Source organism: Uranotaenia lowii, chromosome 2 (genome assembly GCF_029784155.1).
Source record: "Uranotaenia lowii strain MFRU-FL chromosome 2, ASM2978415v1, whole genome shotgun sequence".
NCBI lineage: Eukaryota > Metazoa > Arthropoda > Insecta > Diptera > Culicidae > Uranotaenia > Uranotaenia lowii.
The window spans coordinates 201,894,606-201,918,833 of record NC_073692.1 but is presented as its reverse complement, the minus strand read 5'-3'; the positions used below and the strand labels follow the sequence as shown (position 1 = coordinate 201,918,833).

The following is a 24,228-nucleotide window of genomic DNA, read 5'->3' as shown; positions in this document are numbered from 1 at the left end:
TTTCAAATACAGGGCCATGATCATTTTACTATGTCCACGATCTAGTATTTTCAACCACGATTTAGTATTTGCTACCAGAAATCTGGGCTAAAGTACTACGACATAGTATTTTTACGTTGTGAGCTTTGACAGCTCATAGTTATTTCCTCGTGTCTAAATTACCATGCGCATGATATTGAGATATTGCACGATTCGCGTTTTTGAAATTACTATGCGCATGGTTATGTTGAAACACCATAATTTGTATTGTCGTAAATACTGTGCGCATGGTAATTTCATCAATCCTTCTCTGTAAACTAGCAATTTACTCTCGGATTCATAGTAATTTCACTATGCGCTGCGATTTAGTGTGTCTTGCTCTGTTTTCAAGTCAGCCGGTGGCGAGTTTGGAAATTGGGAATTTTTTTTGGCTATGATGAGGTGGCCGAATTAGAATCATCCTGTGCGGGTGGAACTAGTGTTTCGATCAACGATCAATTAGTGATTTTAAATTGGACTTGGACAGCGAGTTTGTCCGCTGGGGAGCTAACGCTCCAAGCGTTTCGCGATAGTGCTGAAAATTGGTACCATACCGACCATGATTCACTACGAGTCTGTCTGGTGACCCCGGTTCTGGACAAAAAACATCAGTAAGTTTTTTTTATTATTTCGAATTTGAATTTTAAAATTATTTAATCGTTTCATTCTCACTTTGCAGACCTTCAACAGTTAGTGTACATCCAGCTGTTCCATGTAAATCAGCACGTTGCCTGTTTGGACAAGAACAACGTACGGGACGCTTGGCTGCGAGCGGCATGACGGCATTTGTTCGACGGAAAAGCACCGGAATATGTACCCATCGAATTGGGACATTTTCAAATTTACTCATGTAAACATTACTTAAAAATTTTGCAAAAAATCATGGATGAGTTTTGATCCAAAACAAAGCATTTAAGACCCCAGTGTTTGAAAAAATTCAAAAATGACCCCAAATCGACTCAGTCTATTGGGCACACGCTGCGAAGACATAAAAACGAGATGTTCAGCTTGACTGGAATCCAGATGGGCATTGAAGAAGAAGTAGACCCAGAAGCTCGTGACGATGTAGTCTAGCCACAGAAATCCGCACAGTTGATGAGAACCTTGGCTGGCAGCAAGGGAAGACACTGGCTCCGGATCGCCACCAGTGGAGATCTTTTATCTCAGCCCTATGCGTCGGTCAATCGGCAAGGATCCCTAAGAAGCTAGAATTTCAAAAATCTAAAGATGCCAAAATGTTATAAATTACGTCAACTTCCCAATTCACTTTTTTTTCAAATTTTTCCATCTTTAAAAAGGGTATCAACGATGAAATTGTTCTAACTTTCCAACCGTTGGGTAGAACTTAATGAAAATTTGGGTAGATTTAGGTCATAGTGCATTGTTTACATCCTGCAAGTTTTAAAGTCCTGTAATCAAAACTCGCGGAAGTGGAGTCGGAAGAACAGCTCGTGCTTGATAAGGTCTTGTGCTGTCATCACGAGAACAAGAACCTCTCGCATCGTTTCATCGCTAAATCGTTGAGAATCGCGAATTCCACGGTGTCACGAGTGATTAAGCAGTTCGAGGAACTATTGACCACCGATCGGAAGCCCAGAACTGAAAAAAAAGTATTTCATACGACACCAAAAATCACAACCGCGTAGTTGGGGCCTTCATCCGAAACCCGATCGCCTCCGTTCGGGATGTGGCTAAGAAGCTGCACCTAAGCCGAAGTTTTGTCCAGAAGGCCAAAACTAAGGCTGGGCTTCGAAAGTTCAATGTAAAAAAGGCCCCTCATCGCGACGAGAAGCAGAAAAAGTCCTCCTAAACCCGTGCCAGGATGTTGTACCTCAACATACTGACGAAAATTGAATGCTGCATCATGGACGACGAAACATATATGAAGGCCGACTTCAAACAGATCCCCGGCAACCTGTTTTTCACGGCCAAGGAAAAGTTCAGCGTTCCGAAGCATGTCCGCTCTCAGAAGATGGGAATAAATTCCTGGTTTGGCAAGCCATCTGCATGTGCGGGAAGCGGAGTGCACCTTTCGTGACCCAGGACACGACGAACGGACAGATGTTCATGAAATAGTGCCTCCAGAAGCAGCTGCTTCCTCTCCTGAAGGCCCACAACGTGCTAACAATATGCGGACATTAAGGTCAATTTCGTGCCAAAAATGTTCAACCCTCCCAACACTCCGAAGCTCCGCCCCATCGAGAAGTACTGGGCGATTATGAAACAGCACTTTCTTAAACGACCTAAGGTAGTGAAGACAGTCGAGGAACTGAAGAAAGTATGGGTTTACATGCAAAAAACGATTGATTCACAGGTTATTATTTTTATCGCGCTATTTTTGGACCTAGGATTGGAAAATTATAATTATTATTCGTTTTTCACATGGTTTTTCAAACACTTTACTAGGAATTGTCCGGCCCATCTACGTGCAAAAATAATTTTGGAATGCTTATTCATAAACCTACACTGGAATCCTCTTCGATTGATACACTGCACCGCTTGAGGGCTTTTTTTTGTAGAAAACGGCTGTCTCTGGCTTCTGGAAATCTCCATATAGCTGACGTTTACCCCCTACTGTTTGTTATTGTAAATCTTCTAATTGTGGAGAGGTTTTTAAGTTTACGACTGGTTAATTCGATTATTGACGATCCCTGGCGTAATGGGCAATTGCTATAACATCGGCTTTGTTAATGAAGAAGTCAGCATCATAAATCTTCGAAAGTTGATACAAAAGCGTGAGTTGACTCTGAATGGTTCCCTGAAAATTTTCTAAATTATTACTAGGGATGGCTTTCGGATATCAAAAAATAAATTGACAGCTCAGGTTTTTATTCAAAGCGTATCTCTCTATATATTTTTTCATTAAACTTTCTTTCAATAATCAATCGATAACAAAAGATTGTGTTAGTATTTTTGTTTTTGTTTGGTTGTTCACAGATTGGCAAAATCGTATATAATTCTCCCGGGAAACTCAAAACGACGGCATACAGTAGGAAGTTGTATACATTGGCCACGGTATGTGTGTGTTTGTTAAGTTAATTGTTTTACTCGCTCCTAGTTTGGGTTCGATATATGTATATGTGGATTCTGTAAATAGTAGCTTGCCCTTATAAATTACCTGTTTGACAATACAATTGTTAGTGTTGGTGTAGGTGTTTTTGTGTCAGTGTATGTGTTGTTGTGTGTTTTGATATACAATTTTGTTTACTTTGCTATAATTGTCATTCGTGCAGCATACAGAGTCGATGTACCAGAAACGAATAGCTAATTTGACAGTTTATTTAATTATTCATGTACTTATGTATAATGGTTCAATTTGCCACCTTTTAGATAGGCTTCAACTTTTGTTAAAGTAGTTTGGAACTGAGGACCGCTCGTATTCAAGGAACTTATCTTATATCTATACGAAATTTTCCTTCTGATTGATAGCTATAACAAACTTTTGGCACTGTACAATTGATTATATATATTTTCCTCTCTCCATCCGGAAGAAGTGGAAATTTTTCTTTCTTCCCGCTAAATCTGCTTGTTAGCAAAGTAATTTACAGTTTGCCAATAAGCACTTGTTCGACTAACTCGTCTACACGTTCAATATTTTCTCAACAGACTTCGTCGAGATTCGTTAGTGGTCACTTTTTTTCTTGGCATTTTCTATTTTTCCTCGTTTGTATCGAGTGATGCGTAGCAACTTTCTTCGAGTTCCGGTTAGGAAAACTTTTTTTTCTTTCTGGACAGAATGTGAGACACGTTCCATTCTCACCTTTTGATTGAAGACGGATCGAATCAACGCGCCTCTACTCGATTCAGACCCTCGATAGGAACATTTTTGCTGATAGTGTGCTCATTGTGCAGCAGGTTTGTTTATGTATTTGTGGTTTTCAGTTTTGGAGGACTTGGGATTTGATATGTTTTCATTACGTTTGTGTGTGCAAACGACAAACAAATACATTTTATTTTTAGTTATATGAAACTTTAGCATTGCACAAACAAAACTTTGTCTACAGCTCCGTTACAAACCTGTTGTTTGAATTATTAATTTACCTGTTTTAACAAACAGTTCCCTTTTGATCAAATTACAAAAAATAAGTGTCACAAATGTTTATAACCAGCGGAAAATGTTAAGCTCTTGTTTTCAATTTTATCTAAATTCAATTTGAAAGTTAACGCCATAGAAAAAATCAATTAGTATGAAGATCACTTTTAAATAAACGACATCCAACATTATCTTATGGTAGAATATCAAATCAATTTTTTTAAATACCACAAAGTATTTATAACTAAGAAATTTTTGAAAGACTTTGATTATTCTGCAATAAAATTTAAACTTGTTATGCACTTCCAAGGCTAGTTCTATCTTCATCATTTTAATCGTAAATGATTTCATTAATAACATTCTCATAAAGAAAAACTACACTTTGGACATTTTGAAAAGTATCGGAACAACCCTGAAAACAATGTTCGATTTTACCCAACAACAACGTATTACATAGATGGCGCCCAACAGATTAGTTTATTTTGAACTTCAAAATTTTATAAAAAATCTCTTCGGATTAAGACAAGATAAGACAGTATGATTTTCTGATCCCGAATTATGATGTTGTTCCTGGATATTGTTCTTGGATTCAGTATCCGGATTCTGATCCTAAATCCCGTACCTAGGTTTTGATTTTGGACCCTTATATTGGATCCTGATACTGATCCTGGATTCTGATGCTGATCCTGATTCATTATCCGAATACTTATTCAGGAATCTGACCCTGACCCTGACCCTAGATACTGATTTGGAATCCTGATCCTTCCAGTTTCTTTATCCTGAATTTTGATCGTAGATCCTGATTTCATGCTATGCTTGAAACTGATAGAACAGCTTGAAGTTTTTGTTTTAAATTACGTGACCAAGACATTCCAGACTTAATTAAACACTGAAAGTTGTTCGTAAATTAGGTTAGCCTAGTTTCACCTGCTTTCGAAGCAGACTATCTCATCTTTATGCAGATTTCATCAATTTACCGAGCTAACCCAAAGTATCGACGAAGCTAAGTAAACTCAAAAACAGATTATTTTACTTTTCTCATCTGAAAATAATAGCATTTTCTGCTTTCATAAGTTCAATCTGAACGGGAGCACACCATAATTCGATTGCCCGTCCTTTTGCTGCATTTTCGTTTGAATTTTCTCGTCCCATCCACATCATAACAACAACAATAATGGATGGCAAGTTTTAATTGTTTCCCATCTCCGCATTACTTCCATGAGTCTATGGAAGAAACCAGGAAACAGGAATGATTTAATTTTTTTCCATTTCTTCACCCGAACCGACAAAATAGGATTTAAATTGTGTTGACTTGGTCAAAATCCAACCCTCAGCATCTAAATGGGACGTTCTGCCTTGTAGTGGGTTATTGGTGATGTGTTTCAATTTTACCAACCCGGTGCAGGAATTTTCCCGGAAAATATGCAACGTTTGAGTCGATTTTACTAATATGTTTGTTCCCGACGACCCTGTGAAGGGAAAACCGGAACGGGAAACGGGTTTAAAGCTCCGATTCAATTTTATGGCAAAACGATTACACCCTAAACAATTTGATGGGTTTGGTTGTACATACATATTTGCTGAGTCGGGACATTGAATCCCGAAACAAATCATTCGGTACATTTACAATATTGAAAAAAAAAGTGTTGAATAAGGAGTGTATTCAAAAAAAATGCAACACTTTGTTTTATGAATTATTTTTGAATGCATGAATCGTAATTGAGAAAATTTTCAGTGGAGCTACCTTGTAATACCTTGTCCGAACCAATCCCGGAAAATGCTGGAGTGAGACAAGGATGTATTTTATCACCGCTGCTTTTTCTCATCGTAATGGATGAGATCTTGACTGGATCGATTGACTGTGGACCAAACCGAGGATTGCCGTGGAATCCTTCAACAATGGAGCAACTGAACGACCTTGACCTGGCAGACCGTATTGTTTTGCTCGCCCAAACACAACAAGGCATGCAGAGCTATTTCGACGACCTCACCGAAAGCTCCAAGGCAGCAGCTCTCAAAATCAATGTCGGAAAGACCAAGTCGATAGAAATCAACACAAAAAATCGTTCCAATTTCGTGGTAGCTGGAAACAGATTGAGAAAGTGGAGTGCTCCAGTATCTTGGTAGCCAGACTACGCCTGATGGTGGTACCAAGAAGGACATTGAAACCCGGATCAGAAAAGCCCGATTTGCGTTTGCGAGTCTCCGAAACATCTCACGCCAGATCTCTCTACGAACTAAGATCCGAATCTTCAACTCAGACGTATAATCCGTATTGTTGTACAGGTGTGCCTGCGGAATATCATCCGCGCTTGGTGGCCTGACAATTGGATCTCAAATGAAGAACTACATCGCCGGTGTCATCAAAAGGCGCTAAAAATCGGGAACGTAAGTGAAGATGGACTGGGCACACGCTGCGAAGAGATGAAAACGAGATTTGCAGAGAGGCTCTTAACTGGAATCCAAATGGGCATCGAAGAAGAGGCAAGCCCAGAAGCAAGGCCATCGCTGTCGTTAGTGTATTGCAGTTTTTAAGGTCCTTGCATCAAGTGTCAAGCTTTTGCGATATCTTCGTTCACTTCAAATGTGCTGGGCTCAGCTCTTCGCACCTCAAGGCCAGAGGTGAATTGAAAGGTTTCCATTGGTTATATGAGGAATGTGCCAAGTTCTTAGTTGCGTGAAAAAACTGAATTCGCGAAGTTCAACGCCAGCCTGGAAAGAGTTCTGGAACTTGTCCGAACATTTCTTCGACCAAAGTTAGCCCATGACCAAAGCTTGATAGCCAATCGAATAAACTCCGTCGCATCAATTACCCTCTAAAAACCCCTCACGAGACGGCAGCTGATATCGATGAAGGAATGCCTATCCTGCGTTGTTGCTGAGACACACCTTTTGGTAAAAAAAGACTCCGACTTATCCCAACTCAAGTCGGTCGCTTTTAAAGTCGACGTTGATTTAAGCCTTAAACCCCTCGGCATTTGACGGTTGCACATGGCCTGCTGGAGGGCTATTCCGAGAGTTCGTGGATTCAGGCTTAAAAAACTTGTTCAGGCAATCTTTCTACATCCGCCATCTCCAAAAGGCTCCCACAAGCCAAGTTATATCGCCAGCTGTACCCAGTAGATTATCTTCTACTTTGAGAATTGGTACTCCAGGGTTCTAACCCCAGCTTCTGTTAGCGATGCATCACCCAACCCCGCTTCGACATGACGACGACCCTACAACTGCTCTTCCTCGCTTTGACAATGTTTGTTCAACCGAGAGGCAACGAATTGGGAATTTTGGAGACCTGTTATCACTTCGAGTCAGTCGCACTGATTCCAGCCAGCGTCATCAGTCGTCCCGGCCCTGACCTGAATCACCTACTGCCTGCCTACAAGTACGATTGTACAAAAGCTTCTTCACGGGCTTCTTCATCGGGACGCACCGACCAAGGTGTTGTGACCTAAGCTGACTTCATCCTCCGGAACAGCGCTCGTGCTCCTTTTCTTCCTTCGAAGGGCATCCATCGTTTAAATCCAATAGTGAACTACACTACTCAATCACCAACACGGCTTAGGTCACGACAAATGACACTTCGGAGCAAACTTGTAAACTATCGACATTTTCTCTGAAAGTCGCACAGCCTGCTTTTATCAGTTTCAATGTTCGTGACATCAAACGAATGCGACCAAACACTTGCGGAACAGTCGACTACCATCAGATGAAACGACGTGCATTCTTCTTTGTGTGATTGTCGAACGAAATTTCACGTCCTGGTACACGAGAGCGGTAATTTGATGGTCAAACTACCAGTATTCCCGACAGTTTACGTCGTCTCCTTTCTCTTTCACGCAGCAGAACCTACAGGTTCAATAAGCAAATACAATCTTTTCTATTCACTCTTTCCTGTGGAAAAAAAAAATCTGCGGCTCTGCAGCACCGGGTGATGTTTGGATGTGTTGGTCGAACAATGTGGAATGATTATTTATGCATAAGGAATGTAAGTCAAACGACTAACCACTACAAAAATCAAAACTTCATTTGACATTTTTTTTGCTCTCCGATCAAAAGATTGTGCTCTTCATGATTGTCAAGAACGATGTGTTGTGGATGTCTAAGAAAAAGGTCAAACGATGGTGACCATTTACAAGCCTGCTTCGGAGACCTCTGAACTCATCGACTCAGTCGCGCTGTTTGTTGACCTTCCTTCTCGTGATGGACTCTCCCTTTCCAGCGCACTGCGAGCCTATCAACGTGTTACGGTCACTAGTTCTCCGGCATGCTATTTTCTGGACCACAAAAATGTAGCAACTTGCACAAAGCCTTCAGCACCGGGACGCAACGTATCAGGTCTAACGGAGACCCCTTTGCCCTTCAACTCAGTCGCTCCGTTTTCCTGTGAATTCAGTCTAGCAAGACACTCCTGACCGGTTTTCTCTATCTGATGGTACTCTCTTTTCCAGTGTTCGGGGATCTAGCTCTGCCTCGGAAATTTTTGACTGCATAACCTTGTACTACCAAAACGTTGGAGGTATGAACTCGTGTCTAGCAGACTATCTGCTCACAAGCTCATGTTGCTGTTACGACGTTTTTGCCTTCACGGGAACATGGCTGAACGACCGCACTTTTTTGAGCGAGATATTTGACCGTGACTATTAAGTGTTTCGTTGCGATCGTAGTTCACGTAATAGCGAAAAGACCGCGCACCGGTGGCGGAGTGTTAATTGCCGTTAAGTCGGATCTTCCAGCGTTGATCATCGGAGACAGTTCCTGGAGCGATCTGGAACTTGTATTTATCCGCATTGATCTTGGTGATCGTAAACTTTATGCCTGCGTACTATATCTGCCTGCCGACCGCACGAAAAATGTTACTCTAGCTCAATACTGATGTTATGAAATCGCTTGGTATATCTTTGTACCTGAAAATAATCACATTTTTGTAGGTGATGGAAAGAATTAGAGAAACATGATGTATCAAAGAACGAAAGAACGTAAGCCGTAAATATCATGAATTTTTCGAAAAAGATACAACGGCTCGCCGGCAGAACTTGAGCCTGCAATCTCCGCTTCGTGAACGTGATGAAATCGGCCAACACGAGCAATCGAGCTCTGCCGACCTTCTATCGAAACACCATGTATATCCCGCATGTAATCTTTCCCACTATTGATCTCTCTTGTTTCTCTAACACCACCCATCGACTCGGGATTTTAGCCGAGTGAGCACATGGTCGATTGCGCCGTTGTACTGAAGCGGAGATTGCAGATTCAAGTTCTGCCGGTAAGCCGTTGTATCTTTTTCGAAAAATTCATGATATATACGACTAATGTTCTTTCGTTCTTTGATACCTCATGTTTCTCTAATTCTTTCCATCACCTACGAAAATTTTACTCTAGCTGAATCATTTACGCGCTGCTTATCTAAAGTTAGCTCTCTCTGTGCACCCAAAGATGACATTCTCGTAATTGGTGACTTCAATTTGCCCGGGTGGAAGTGTTACGGACTAACCGTAGGAACAATGTAATACGAACCTTCATGTACAGGGGCCTCGGATTATTGCATTGTATAACGGTTAGAGAAATTAGTAACTTTACTTATGTAGTAAATTTACTTTGTCCTAACCAATGTCTCCCATCCCTCATCTATCAGAACTCTCATCGACAACATCATATTTCGACCGGAATACTGGCAACCAAGGATGGTGATTGGCGAATAAATCGACGAACATAAAATGATTCTCTCACTCTTTGAGGTAACCCATTCCCCGAACGCATTCGAAAAAATTACACACGATGGCACTCAGTGAGCGAACCAATCGGACTTTCCAGCCAACCTCTTTAGTTCATTCAGGAGGCGATTGGGTTGCCTGTCTGCGATGCTATAATCCAATCATCAAGCGATTGCTTTGGAAGATGATTCTGCACAGAAGAATCGCAGACGAATATCATCAGCGAGCGATTGATGATTGCAATTCTTTCGACCGCATCCGATCATTCGTTCTGCTCGCAAATTTGGTTTTGCTACAGTTTGGTTGCCTGCGTTCGGGCGCTTATGAAAGTAGCTCGAGCGTCAGCATTAGGTGGATCCTTTTTTATGATGAGTAGTATCATTAATACATTTGATTTGTTGTTTGAATTATGAAATTGATAATTCAGAAACTACTTTTATCAAAAACCGTTTTTAAAGCAAAATATTACCCATTTTCGATTTTAAGAAATGTGTATACATCAACTTAAGAGATGATGGGTATAAATGTAATGAAAAAAGAAATGTATCCATTTTCATTATCGGTGAAAAGAGATTATAAAACTTGTTCATCTTATTATTAAAATAATATCTTCAATTATTAACTTTAAATACTTCATAACTTTTTTTTGTGTATTCTTCCGTTTTTCGACTGTTTTTGTTAACATGTATTGAAAAATCCATGAAAAATTATAAAAAAATGTTTCAATTCTTCAAGCAAGTTCAAAGCTTCATCTAGAATGATTTAAGAGACAAAAACTATTGTTTATTCAATCCCAAGGTTTCCAAAAAATAACTATGTTTTTGATAAAAAAATTTCTCGAATTCTGTGATTTGAACCAAAACTTCTGTGATGGTTTTCTGTGGCGCAGTTTTAATAGAATTTTCAATATTTTTGTTTTGTTTTTTGTAAATTTTTTGTCTAAACTTTGCGATGGTTTAATAGTTTAATCATAAGTTTATAATGTTTTCATCATACATTTATTATTCATATATTTACAACATTTGCTAATTTTTGTTCATAGTGTTGTTATTTTTTCATCAAAATTTAGCCTTTTGTGATGAAATAAAACTCATGATTAGTTTCAAATTTGAACAAATTTTAATCCAAACTAATCTTCATTTTTATATTAATAAATAACACAGGGAAACAGCATTTTTGGTACCTTTGTTTCAAAAACGGATTTTGGAAAAAATTTGCGTCTTAAAATTCAAAACATTTGTCAAATTTAGTCTCTCACCTCTAGTTTTGGTGAAATGGCGTGTGTAAATTTTAAAATTGGTCAGTTTTAGGTAAAATTGATTTTTGATAACTGATAAACAAACAAGCGTACATGGAAACACAAGGAAAGATTTTTTTGAATCAATTAATAATATCTCATTGAATTTTCTAGTTTCAGAGATACATCACTTAAAATAAAAATTGAATTATGCAAAAGACCCAAAAGATTTGATTGCAACTATTCCTCACATCACTCATGGAAGTCATTAAATATTTGACGATGAATATTTGAGCTCATTCAACAACTTTCAATACCCCTTTTTTTCAAATTTGGACAAAATTTTCTACAGGAAAACTTCAATAACTTTTCTCTCAAAAGTCAAAATTTCTAGCGGTCTTTGGGAAAGTTGATTATTGACTTAAAACCTTAATTTTCAAAAAAAAAAATTGATAGTGTTCTCTATTACTGCCAAAAAAGTTCCCAAATTTGATTAATGTATTTTAACATGCTTTCAAATTTTATCTCGAAACAAATATACTCAAAAGATGGACAATGTTGCTGCATACGTTTAGGGGCAAAAATATAAACAATTCTCAATATTTTTTTATCTTAAAAACAAACGAAATTTTATCTTCATGCAATTCCCTAAATCCTCGCTCTGTTCCCATGTTCATTTTTTTCTTCAAACTTAACCATTTGATAGGATTTTAGCCATTTTTTCTTCTCCGGCTTTTTCATGGAAAATGACCGATTTTTTTAATATTCAAAAACTATCATCAAATGACCATAAAAATAACACTTATACTAAACTTACAACAAGAAAAAAGTTGAACTTTTGCATTAACCAACCCATCTGCTCCTAAATGCTAAAATTTGATCAGAAGAGATGTTTGTTTGTGAGCCTTCAAAAAACGAGATATTTTGAGATTTTGAAATTATAGTTTCAGTAATATAAAAAATCTTCTAATAAAAACCAAATTTAGCATATTTGTAGCTCAACTCATAGGCTTTCAAACGTAGTAAACAGTTTGCAGATATTTTATCTTTTTACTAAGTTAATGATGATTATCTGCAAAAATTTCATGTTAATCAAAGTTACCCCGCTGATCAAAGTTTACGGTACATCAAAGTTTTAACTTATTTTTCATATCCCTTGGCAATAAAATCAGTTTTTTCTTTGAAAATAAGAAAGATCATAAAAAAATATGAACATGTTGCGAAGAATTCAAATGTCTACCGTGTACCGTTTGGTCGCAATGATTTTTTTGTTTAATACTGTGTGCGGCGATTGAAAGATATCTGAACGAACGGCGGGTCAATCATTTGCCGATTCGATTCCTTCTTTCAGTTGAACCAGTTGAATCGGATCAGCGAACGAATATCTGGAGCCAGGAAAGTCGATGATTGCATCATTGCATGATTCAAACTTGCCCGTATGCAAGCGCCCAACGTTCAAAACTAGCAGCACTCACAATCAGATTCGATCAACGTTATTCTTTTTCCCCCAGCGTTCGGTTCAGACAAAGATTCGCGAGATCCGAAAGAGCGCTTGAGTGAATCGTTGAAGAGTGCATCGCGATTGAGTGAACGAGTGGATTCAGACCATCCTTGCTGGCAACCCTTTTTCGATGGCAGTTCCGGAGCGAGCAAGAGGCGCCGAAAACAAAACGATTCATTCAAAGTGTGGTCGCTGATCGGTGCTGACGTCCAATTCCGTCCGCCAGCAAACCTGTTCAGAAAAAGAACCACGTGGTTCGGAGAAGGCACCAGTCGTGTCAGCTGCCTGTCACCGATCGAATCTACTTCCTTAGACCAGTCCGGTCTCCAAAGACTCTTCTGAAAGACAACCAACGGGCCCAGCCATCTACCGGCCCCATCCGGTCCAAGCTCCGAGGACCACACGACCACACCAAGATCTCCAGAGTCGTCCACCAGAGTCGTTGATCCGAGGGTCCGGGCTATCTCCCTGACTCTAATTCCAGCCCTGCGCACCGTAGTGTAAATTTGGTGCGCCTTCAATCGAGTCATCGAGAGGAGGAACTACCCTGCGATCCCGATAGATCCGGCAGTGCATTACCGGTCGAGAAAGAAGGGCGCGCTGGTAGTTCGGCCTCGGAAAGTACCCTCCGTGGCGCAGGTATCACCACGTGCGTCCATGGACTGGGCATTCCCCGGGAGAACCACACGACCCATCAACCATCTCGTCAACGCGCACGGCCATCGACATCGCTCGGAATGCCGTCATCATACGCCGGCAAGTAACATATTTGTAAATAGGCCTCAACGTTCCCTTATCCCTGAACCCTTTCCTCTAAAATGAAACCAAGAATAAATTGTTAAAAATGTATTTGTCACTTTGTCAGTAACACGTCCGAAACCCCCTTTTACATTTTGGGTTCTAGTTCCATCAGTTTGCTTGCCCCTTCCCCTCAGGTCGTTTGTCCACCCAGCAAATGAAGCCTACCCTGAGGTAACGAGTGACTCAGTTCGCCGTCGTCACAAACCATGGTATCTTTCTCTACCCGGATCCAGTATGCTTAACTTTTTCGACCCTATTGAACGTCATACTAGACTCTCTGAATACAGCGTACAGAGTACTTTACGGCAGATTAACAGCGTGGCAAACAAAAACGGTCTTATGTTGGATCTTTGCTTTACCAGCGATGGGACTCGTGTACTGTCCTTTGTTTTGTCTCCTGCTCCGTACGATAAAGCAGTGCACCATCATCCTGTTTTATTGGTCTCGCTCGATGTCCCTAGACTGGCTCCTGTCGCAAAATTACCACCCTTCTATCTTGACCTCAAGAACGCCGATTTTGACGAGATTTCCCTTACCCTGGTTACCATCGACAGGGAATCTGGGCTCGACCTATCTGATCCCAACGCTGCCTCCAAAACCTTCTCGCACATCTTGAATGAACACACCAAAACACATTACTGAAGAGAATATACGGACTCCTTGGATCACATTTGAACTACGACGACTGAAGACGGCAAAGAAATGTGCCATTTTTTAATTGAGTTCAACGTGAGTCCAGACCATAATGTTGTGGAAACATGTTAAAAGTCAGCGGAATGAACCTGATCTGCCAACCCAAATGTTTCTGGATTACAATACGGCGAACTCTGATTGTAAATTGTGGATCGTGAATCGTGGAGTCTGTAATCTCTTTGTCCAACAATTCTCGTCCATCTCTAATTCAGCTTCGACATCCCCTGAACATTTGGATAGTGCTATCAGAAACATTGCGCCGCTGGGTTTCTCTATAAACAACATTGTAGTTGAGGATGCAGTCATCTCTAAAGCAGCAGCTAAGCTCAATTATTCTTTCTCTACGGGTTCGGATGGAATTCCTGCTACTTCTATTAAACATTTCATGCCTGAATTCTGTTAGGCTTATTTTCCAAGTTTCGTTTGTCAGAGCTACCTTCCCCTCACTGTGGAAGGAGACTAACATGTTTTCGGTGTATAAAAAGGTTACAGGAGAGATGTCTTGCGATTCGTCCTTAGAAACCTGCTTTGGCAAGACCAGTTTTACTTGCCAAGCTATGAATATCGATACCCGTCTCATAGATATAGACACTCTTCAAGCCCGCAGAAACGCAGCACGAGCTTCTTTCGTCGACGATCTTTTGACATAGCGAATTGACTGCCCCACGCTCCTGGAAGCCATTCCTCTAAGCGTGCGACCCCGTGGATTTGGAAACCAAGATCTTCGAATGTATGTTCCCATTCGATTTAACATCTATGGAACTAATAGCGCTATCATCGGTGTTATGAAAACATTCAACCGTTTTTTGAGCACTTCGACTTTGACGTTTCAAGAGATGTTTTTCGAAGTAAAGTTTTAGGTGTATTGAGAACCCTGTAATTAGACTTTTTGTCTTTTTATATTTATTTTAAGTCATAATATGGACCACAGTTTGTTTTCCCTTGAATAGAAATTAATAAATAAAAAATAAATAAATAAATAAACGCCAGGTAAGATAGCGTCCAATACAGAAGCTCTTTGATCAAGTTTTTCGGGCAGGGTCGAGAAAAATAAATAAAACTTGCAAAATCCCAGTTGTAGACCCAAAAACAGCGGATTATCTATTATTCAACCAAATTTTATGTGGTAAATTATTCAAGGAGTCCTAGAGTATCTAAAAGTGAGCTTAAATTTGAACAACAAAGAAATTTTCAAGCGCTATCCGAATATTTCGATTGGGGAAATGAAAAAAAATCTGTCTGGTTTATCTTGCTAAATACTAAAGAAACCTACCTTCATTTATATAATGTAAAAAAAAACTGTCCACCGGTAAAATAAAAAAAACGGTGGTCAAATCGTGCGCAAAAAATTGGAAAGAAAAAAAAATCATACCGGACAGCCAAATGAACTATTGAGCGGGCACCTGAAAAGTTTCCAGCAGGAAAATGTTCATTGACAAGTCTCGCTGAAAAAAATTGATGTTTAGCACTTGAGATAGCTGACGATTTGTGGAAGTTGCAAATCAGTCACTGTTAAATGACGATTAACACAATCAACGGATAAGTATACAAAGAAGACTCCCTCCAAATGCGATCGTTTTTTTCCGTTTAGCACTTCCATAGGTCTCACAAAGTTGATACTCTATTTTGGTAGAATCTTGAATCGTGCCATTTCGTGAAAACTGTGGCGGAGTGATAAAAAGTCAAATATATTGTATTTGTGCCAAAGGAGGACAATCCATTAAATTAGCCGTTATTCCTATGAACAGAAGAACAGAAAACGCAATCAAAAATGTAACAAACTTAAATAACAGTGACTAATCCCTTCATAAAAATAAAAATTTTATAAACATTCAAACGATGAGTGAATTTTTATCCGTGCCGGTCCCTGTATGTGGAATGCAGTTCTCCTGTTGCACTTCTTGTATTAAACAATTTAATTGTTCCAAACTAACCACAGTCAAATTTCTTGCTAGTTAATTCAGGAGGAAAATCCTATCAACGAATTCGACCTATTTTGGAATATGGCACTCAACTCTCACAAAAAAATCCAAACTAAGCTCACCTGGTGAAAAATAGCTTCCTAAAGCATTTAGTTGGAACTAATAATGGGTGCTCCAGTGCCAAATTAGTGTGCACCCTTTCAAAATCAAGGGGAACCATTTGTTGTTCTGCTTTTTTTTTTACTTCATAGTACTGTGTTAAGCCCGCTAATTGCCATACTTGGATTGATATCAAAAACGAAACTTTTTACCTCAGCTTTCCTTAGTTAAGTTTGTATTGCTAGTCATTTACTATAAATTATTCTTCTATCACTAGGTTTAGCATATATGTATATAGTTTTTTTTTAATACAATTTGTTTTATCTGTTTCATTTTTTTTTTGTATTTTGTTAGTTTGGTATATAGGATGTTTGTGTGACTGTTTTTATTTTCGCTAATAAACCCTGCTTTCAGTTATACGAGTGTGTTTTGGTTATACAGATCCACTGTTTAATTTGTTCCATGTATTTTTTATTTGTTTTTGCGCGGTTGAATCGTTTACATAAGATTTGCAGTTTTGTCGTTATAATGGCCAAGAACGCAGCCTTCCGCTAATTAGCATAACTTCATTTGGCAATTTACTTTTTCTCCTTCCTACTCTTTACTATTCAATTCAACTCAAGTATCGCTCTCTCTCTCTCTATCTCTCTCGCTCTCAGATCTTCAATTGGATAAATTCATTCCTAACGAACCGTTTAACTAGCTATACAAATGGTTGGACTCTTGTAAACTATTATGTTCTATCGCTGTTTGTTCCGTGTTTTGCTCGTTTACTTTCTACAACAACTTTTTCCTCTAAGTATTTTTCTTCCGGTTTTCTTAAACCGCCTCTGTCTACGAGTTTACTCTTAGGACCCATGCGTTCGATTTGTTTGGCAAACCTTTGGATGATGGTTTTCCATTCTGCTTTTTGCTAACTTACTTACTTTGTAGTGGATGGCTATTAGTGTAGAACTTTAGGGCGGCTTTTGCTGATGCTGCTGCTGCCTAAACTGATGCTGATGCCGGAACTGGCTAACGATGCTAGCAGAAGAGTTGAGCTCAAGATACTGGACAGAATGAGTTGCACTCGGAAGAACGCTGCAAAGTAGGACATTGGAATAGAGAAAAAAAAGTTTATCAGAATTCGTTTTGAAGTGCAATCGATGAAACGAATTGCAAAGTGTGTATAGAAACCATTAAAATTCAATTACCCATGAACATGTTTTAAAACATGAAAAGTAAATTTTGTGGAATTCATTTGAAAAATTTCTATATACAGGGGGTCAACTTGAAAGTGGTATTTTTTTATTTAATAAAACTCAAACTAGTTTTTATTTCTCAATATCATCTGAAGTAAAATTACAAATTAACGATTTTCAAAGTCTTTGCAAGCCGCACCAATGACTTAGTTTGGCATGGGCGGGTGATCTTATTTTATTAGTTGATCACCCAGGTAGTAAATCCTTTTTACGGATTGTTTTCAGATTTTTATCGCCGTCATAACTATGTTATAATATTTTAATGGCATTTCGGCGAGATGAACCTACACACATGTGTAGGTACACATCTAATCCATCGGGTTGATTCTGTATGGGAGCTGCGATTGCTTCGCCTCCCATAAAGAATTAACCGTTGCCGAGCAAAGATTCAACCGATTAGTTTGAGCTTTCTCCTACATGCCCTAGAAAACCACCTTTCAATTTTTCTTCTTCAAAAGCGCCCTAGCTTTAACTATCCACCTATCATTTCCTATCTTTCAATTTCATTCTACTAGAGTTCATCTCGCCGAAATGCCATTAAAATATTATAACTTTTTACGGATTATATTCCAAGGCACGGCGAGCCACCGCGTCCCCCCAGTATGCTACTCTGGGTCCATGGGTGCAATTGGTAGACTCTAGATACTATGTACCCCTACGCCATAAAGTCCACCTGGGGCCTCTGGTCATAATTCCCATCCGGCCCTGCATCGAGACCTGTACCCTAGAAGGGAGACCAACTCCGCGCTCAAGCGCTCATCGGCTTACTCAATTTTAAGTCAAAACTCCAGCATATATAACCTGCCTGTTGTTACAATTCAAGGCTAAGGACCTCTCCTCTGGCGACTCGAGGTCCGGCCTTCACTCGTAACTCGAGGCTCGCTTGGCTGGCACGACTATTGTGCACTCCGCCTCTGTTCGAGATCACTACAAGTGACCAATGACCTTTCCTCCAACGACTCGAAATCTTGGCTCCGCTTGGTTTGGCTTGAGGCCCTCTCCTCTTTGCCTGTCCGTGTGCCGAATTGAGAACAGCTTATCCTGGACACACGCCTGTCACAGCACACGTCCGGGGCTACGAAACTACACGGATGATTCCCGGCGAAGACGTCATCCTACCGACTCGAGTGACTCACCCACCGACAACGTGAAGTCACTCTCTCGAGAGTATTTCGAGGCGTAAATACTCTTCTCCGAGTTCTACGAGTTCGACTGCGAAGAAAGTCAAGTCTTATCCGTCGTAGGGAGCGCTTTCTTCTCAGATACTTCGCGGCGGTGGAGGTATCCTACACAGCGTTCGCGACGTACCTAACAGCTCGGCGTACGCAGAAGGCAGAGTCTGCTCTGGGCTGGTAGTTCCAGTTCCACCTCTTGGCGGAAAAGTGTCTGCAAGTGTCACTATCACTAAACTCACTAGAGGCCGTCAACGGGTCTGCCAAACCCGCGCGGAAGAAGTGGCTACTTAGGTACCAGAACTCGGGTGTGACGGTGAAGGTCCAACACGCGTTCGGGGGGTCATGGCTCTGAAATGCGGACGTGACCGGAGGAAGAGCGATCGCCAATTCGTTTTGCGTTTCGGTGGGTGTAGACCCAACTCGCAAAATGAGTAGATGCGCAAAGTGGTGCCCAATGGTGGGCCAATCACTAAGAGACGTGTTTTACACGTCAGTGTCAGTGAGGCACAGTATGCCGGAGGTGTCAGGGTCCGACACGCGTTTCGGGAAGTGTTGTGCCTGAACCGCGACATGATGAGGGCGGTCTATAGCTCGATTTGCGCTTCGGGGAGTAAAGCACCCGACTTGAGTACTTCCCGACTTCCTGGACTAGATCCACAAAGTTACTAGTTGCGCTATAAGGAGACCTCTTTTAACACGATGAGATGTCGGGTCCTAAGTCGTCAGAAGAGGTGTTGCGCATCGAGTGATGTTGGAATGTGGTATTTGCTGACAGAGGATTTGAAAACGAATATTGCCTTGGAGCGCTTTAGCGCAAAACGACCTCCCACAATTAAAGATGAAAGTGAGTTAAACAGTTCGAGGTGGGAACAAAGGTCAAGCGGCCCCAGGTGGATTTTATGGCGTAGAGGGTACAATGCTCCTTAGCATTGTCTCATGAGTCGTCCAATTACACCCATGGACCCAGAGTAGCAAACTGGAGGACGCGGTGGTTCGCCGTGCCTTGGAATGCAATCCGTAAAACGGATTTACCACCTGGGTCATCAACTGATAAAAAAAAAGAAGGTAGAGTCTTATCTTTGTATGCTTTACTGCTAGGATCGGATGCACACTACTCGAATGCCCCCCGCCGAAAGGGTATTTTTCTCCAACCGGTCTACCTTCTTCCTTTGGCTTGCAAATTGTGGCTGGATACCCTAGGCTCAGCACACGTACGGGTATTTAACGCTCGCGATTCAGATGAATCCCGACGCTGAAATCATCCTACCCGACTCGAGTGGCTCATCCGACGGCGACGTGAGACCACTCTAACCGAGAGTACTCCTCGACGTGAATACTCTACCTCCTACGAGTTCGACTGCGGAGAAGGTCTTGTCTCATCCCCACAGCCTCGGATACTCCACGATGATAACGTTGGAGGTATCCCACACACAGACGCGTGACGTACCAGGCAGCTCGCGGAAAGTAGAATCTTATCTTTGTATGGTTTACTGCCAGGTTCGGACGCACACTACTATCTGAGTAGGAGTCACCCTACACCGGTCGCGGAGTGGTGCTGGTTTCAACTTCTCTGCAGAGCAGTAATGATTCGGAAGTTATCGCTGACCACGTGCCAAGTATTGGCATCCTCACACATCCTCCGCACCATGTGGTCGGCTGTCGTGTCTGTTCCGCAGACGGCAAGCATGTTAGCGCGTACCCCTTCGAACCTCGGACAATTGAACACTACGTGTTCTGATGTCTCTACTTTGTAATCGCAGGTTTGGCAGGTTGGGCCTCGCAGTGTGTCCAAACCGATGGTGGTACTGCATCAGCAGCTACCTAGGACACCGTTCGGTATACGTGAATTACTCGCAGGTTCATCAGCCGCTGCACACTGCAGAGCTTTTGCAGGTTACACTGCCTGCAGGTTACACTGCCTGCTGCCGTACCGCAAAATGGACGAGTTCACACTCGCCAGGACCCTTCTTCTGCTACAGCGGAATGCCGAGTTGTTCAACATTGCCCGTGAGAGGCCTGCTGTCGTAAAGCTCAGCCGGTCGTCGATCATCACCCCCAGGTACTTGATCGCACGCTTGAATTCGATTGCGCACGATCCAGGTGCAATCGTCCCTGATTGTGCTAAAATCAGGTTAGTGATCAGCACCACCTCGGTCTTGTGGTGAGCCGGACGCAAGCTCTTGGAGCGCATCCAACTTTCCACCTTCTCAAACGCTACTGTGGTGAGTAGCTGGACCTCTCCGCTTGATGGGCCCGATGCCAGGAGAACTACGTCGTTGGCAAATCCCTCAAGTCTCACTCCCGTGGGAAGACGCAGTCTCAGCAGTTCGTCGTAGACAATGCACCACAATATCGGGCCAAATAACGATCCATGTTGAATCCCTGCCGAGACACTCACTGTTTCCAGTCCCTCGCTGTTCATATACTGTAGTTGGCTGTTACGGAGGTAATAATTCACCAGCCTGTCCTACATATATTTGCCGGAATCCTCTTAAGAATGAGCGACGACGCAATCGCTGCCCAACTGACGCTTATGAAGGCGTTCTTCACGTCAAGGGTTCCTTTTTCTTGATGACCTTTACTGGTGCCCATGTAAAATCGCCTCTTCGAAACGCATGTACGTAAACCAGATCGTCTTTTTCAAAATAACGATCAATCGCACCATGTTTCAAATTATAAGCAACATTTTGTTTGAAATTTTCGATTATAGGTTTAGGTTTAGGTTCAGGTTTAAGGAGTAAGTCAAAAGTACTTCTAGGCTGCCTACCTAGCATAATTTCTGCTGGTGACTTTTTCCCAGGTTTTTGTGGATTAGAAGTAGTTCGATAAGCTTGCAAGAAAACTTGCAAAGATTCTTCTAAATCTGCTGCACTGATCTTTTTCAACGATCTTTTTAATGTATCCACGAAACGTTCTGCCTGTCCGTTAGAAGATGGATGATAAGGGGCAGTAGTATTATGATCAGTTCCGTGCTGCTGTAGAAAAGATCGAAACTCAGCACTAGTGAACTGAGGTCCATTGTCGGAAACGAGTGTCGTCATACAACCAAAACGAGTAATACATTGTCGTAAAAATTTAATGGTGGTTTTGGTGGTTGTAGAAGACTTAGCAAAAATTTCTGGCCATTTTGAAAGTGCATCGATTACTACGAAGAAGTAAGTTCAGTCCACTGGTCTAGCGTAATCTACGTGGACCCGTTGTCAAGTTCCAGTTGGAGTGGGCCACGACTGAAGGGAAACTTTCGTTAGAAGTTTTGCTCCTGTAGCACAGTTAGTGCAAGAACGAACAAGCTCTTCGATGTCATCGTTCAGCCTCGGCCAGAAAAAATAGCTTCTTGCAATCGATTTCATACGGACGATTCCCGGATGAGCCTTGTGGAGCTGCTTGAGGATTTGTTTGCGATACGGTTCGGGAATGATCATTCTATCTCCAACCAAAAGGCAGCCATTTGGCTCACTGATAGCAAAACGACGGCAAAATAGATGCCTTGCCTCTGGATCGGTGATTTTCTTCGCTGAATCTGGCCAACCTTGACGATGATATTTAAGAATTTTCTGTAACGATGATGAGCTTTGAGTTGCTTTGCGTATCATTTCTTGCGTTACTGGAACGTTTTGAAGCGAAGACTCGAGAGCACTTCCAAGTCCTCGTCAGCTTGATGATGCCTGTTTATCAAGCGTGAGAGAACATCGGCATAACCAAATTAATCCGTTGCTACATACTCGATACGAAAATCATAGCTAAGAATAATAGTGGCCCAACGTTGTAATCGATTTGCGGAATAAACCGGTATGCCTTTGTGGCATCCAAATATGGAAAGCAACGGTTTGTGATCCGATTGCAAGGAAAAGTGCCTTCCGTAAATCATCGAATGGAACTTTAAAACACCAAAAACGAGAGCGAGGCCCTCTTTCTCAATTTTCCCGTGCCCTTGCCCTTTCTCTCGGCAGGCGTGAGAGAACGACTACGATGCTGAACCACCTTAACTGCTCCAGTTGGTAGGCGATGCAAGAGACAGGCACCGATTCCAGTGCTCGACGCGTCAGTCGCAACGATTTTTTTTTTTAAATATATCTTTATTCGTACCAATTCATCATTACATTTACATTACATTAATACATTAAATTAGGTGTTCAGTTCAATAATGAACTTTCAGAGCCCTATAGTTAAATAATCACTAACATTTATTTATTTGACTTAAATTTGCTGAGCGCAATCAAGCATTTTTATAAAGGAGAACATCCTGTAGTGTAAAAAATATTTTAAACTTAAAACTAAAAACTAAAGCTATCCTAAAATTAAACTAATTGTAGAGAGAGCGAATCTCTGCGATGGAAGACTGCATCGATTTGCCTCTGAAGTTGGAGATTATTTTGTTGGCCATCTCTTCGATAGTTTCAATGCCTGCAATCCGATGAAGATATTCGGTGCTGTGCCAAGGTGGAAGCCGCAAAATCATTTTCAGAACCTTGTTCTGAATCCTCTGGATGACTTTCTTCCTCGTCGCGCAGCAGCTAGACCAAATCGGAACTGCATACATTATCGCTGGTCGGAATACCTGTTTGTAGATTAACATCTTATTTCGCAGACACAACCTGGATTTCCTGTTGATGAGAGAATAAAGAGATTTAGTGTATTTATTACATTTTGATTGAATATCTTCAATGTGATTTTTAAAAGTAAGATTCCGATCAAGTGTGAGTCCCAAGTACTTCACGTGATCAGACCATTCTAATGAAACCCCATTAAAAGTTATGGAATGATTTTCATTAGGTTTTAAAAAATTTGCTCTTGGCTTATGGGGAAATAAAATAAGTTGAGTTTTGGAAGCGTTAGGAGAAATTTTCCACATTTTCAAGTAATTCAAAAAGGAATTTAAATTTTGTTGCAATCTACTGCGTACCACCCGTAAATTTCGACCTTTGGCTGAAAGCAAAGTGTCATCAGCAAATAATCTTCTACCTTTTCCTTCTGGTACATCAGGAAGATCAGAAGTAAAAATATTGTATAAAATTGGCCCAAGTATACTGCCCTGAGGGACACCAGCTCTAATGGGTGTCCTTTCAGAACATGAATTTTGATAGCTTACTTGCAAAGTTCGGCTAGTCAAATAATTCTGAATAATTTTGGTGAGATATACAGGAAAATCAAATCGAGCTAATTTAGCTACTAAACCTTTGTGCCAAACACTGTCAAAAGCTTTTTCAATATCAAGAAGAGCAACACCAGTTGAATAACCTTCAGATTTGCTAGCGTTAATCATATTAGTTACACTCAAAAGTTGATGTGTAGTAGAATGTCCATGACGAAAACCAAATTGTTCATCAGGGAAAATAGAATTCTGATTAATGTGAATCATCATTCTATTCAAAATAACTCTCTCAAATAGTTTACTTAAAGAAGGAAGCAAACTAATTGGCCGATAACTTGAAGGCTCTGAAGCACTTTTTCCAGGTTTCAAAATTGGAGTTACTTTGGCATTTTTCCATTTATTGGGAAAATAAGCCAAATGAAAACATTTGTTGAAGATTTTAACTAAAAAATTTAAAGTTCTTTCAGGCAACTTTTTAATAAGAATATAGAAAATCCCATCTTCCCCTGGAGCTTTCATATTTTTAAATTTTTTGAAAATCAATTTAAGTTCATCAATATTTGTCTCACAAGAACTTTCAAACACATTTTGCTTAGAAAGAATATCATCAAATTCTAGGGAAATTTGAGCATCAATTGGACTTACAACGTTTAAATTAAAATCATGAGCGGACTCAAATTGTTGGGCTAATTTTTGAGCTTTTTCTGA

The 24,228-nt window shown here is 40.7% G+C and overlaps 1 protein-coding gene across 2 annotated transcripts in view; it reads right to left on the bottom strand.

Moving 5' to 3' along the window:
• Positions 1-2,926: 2,926 nt before the first annotated feature.
• The window catches only part of LOC129740981 (lachesin-like), a 343,414-nt gene continuing 322,112 nt past the window's right edge, over positions 2,927-24,228 (bottom strand). For both annotated transcript variants that reach the window (XM_055732646.1, XM_055732647.1), the window contains exon 11: positions 2,927-17,092. In XM_055732646.1, the coding sequence (XP_055588621.1) occupies positions 16,956-17,092 (137 nt within the window). In that variant the 3' untranslated portion in view covers positions 2,927-16,955. The remainder of the gene's footprint in view (positions 17,093-24,228) is intronic.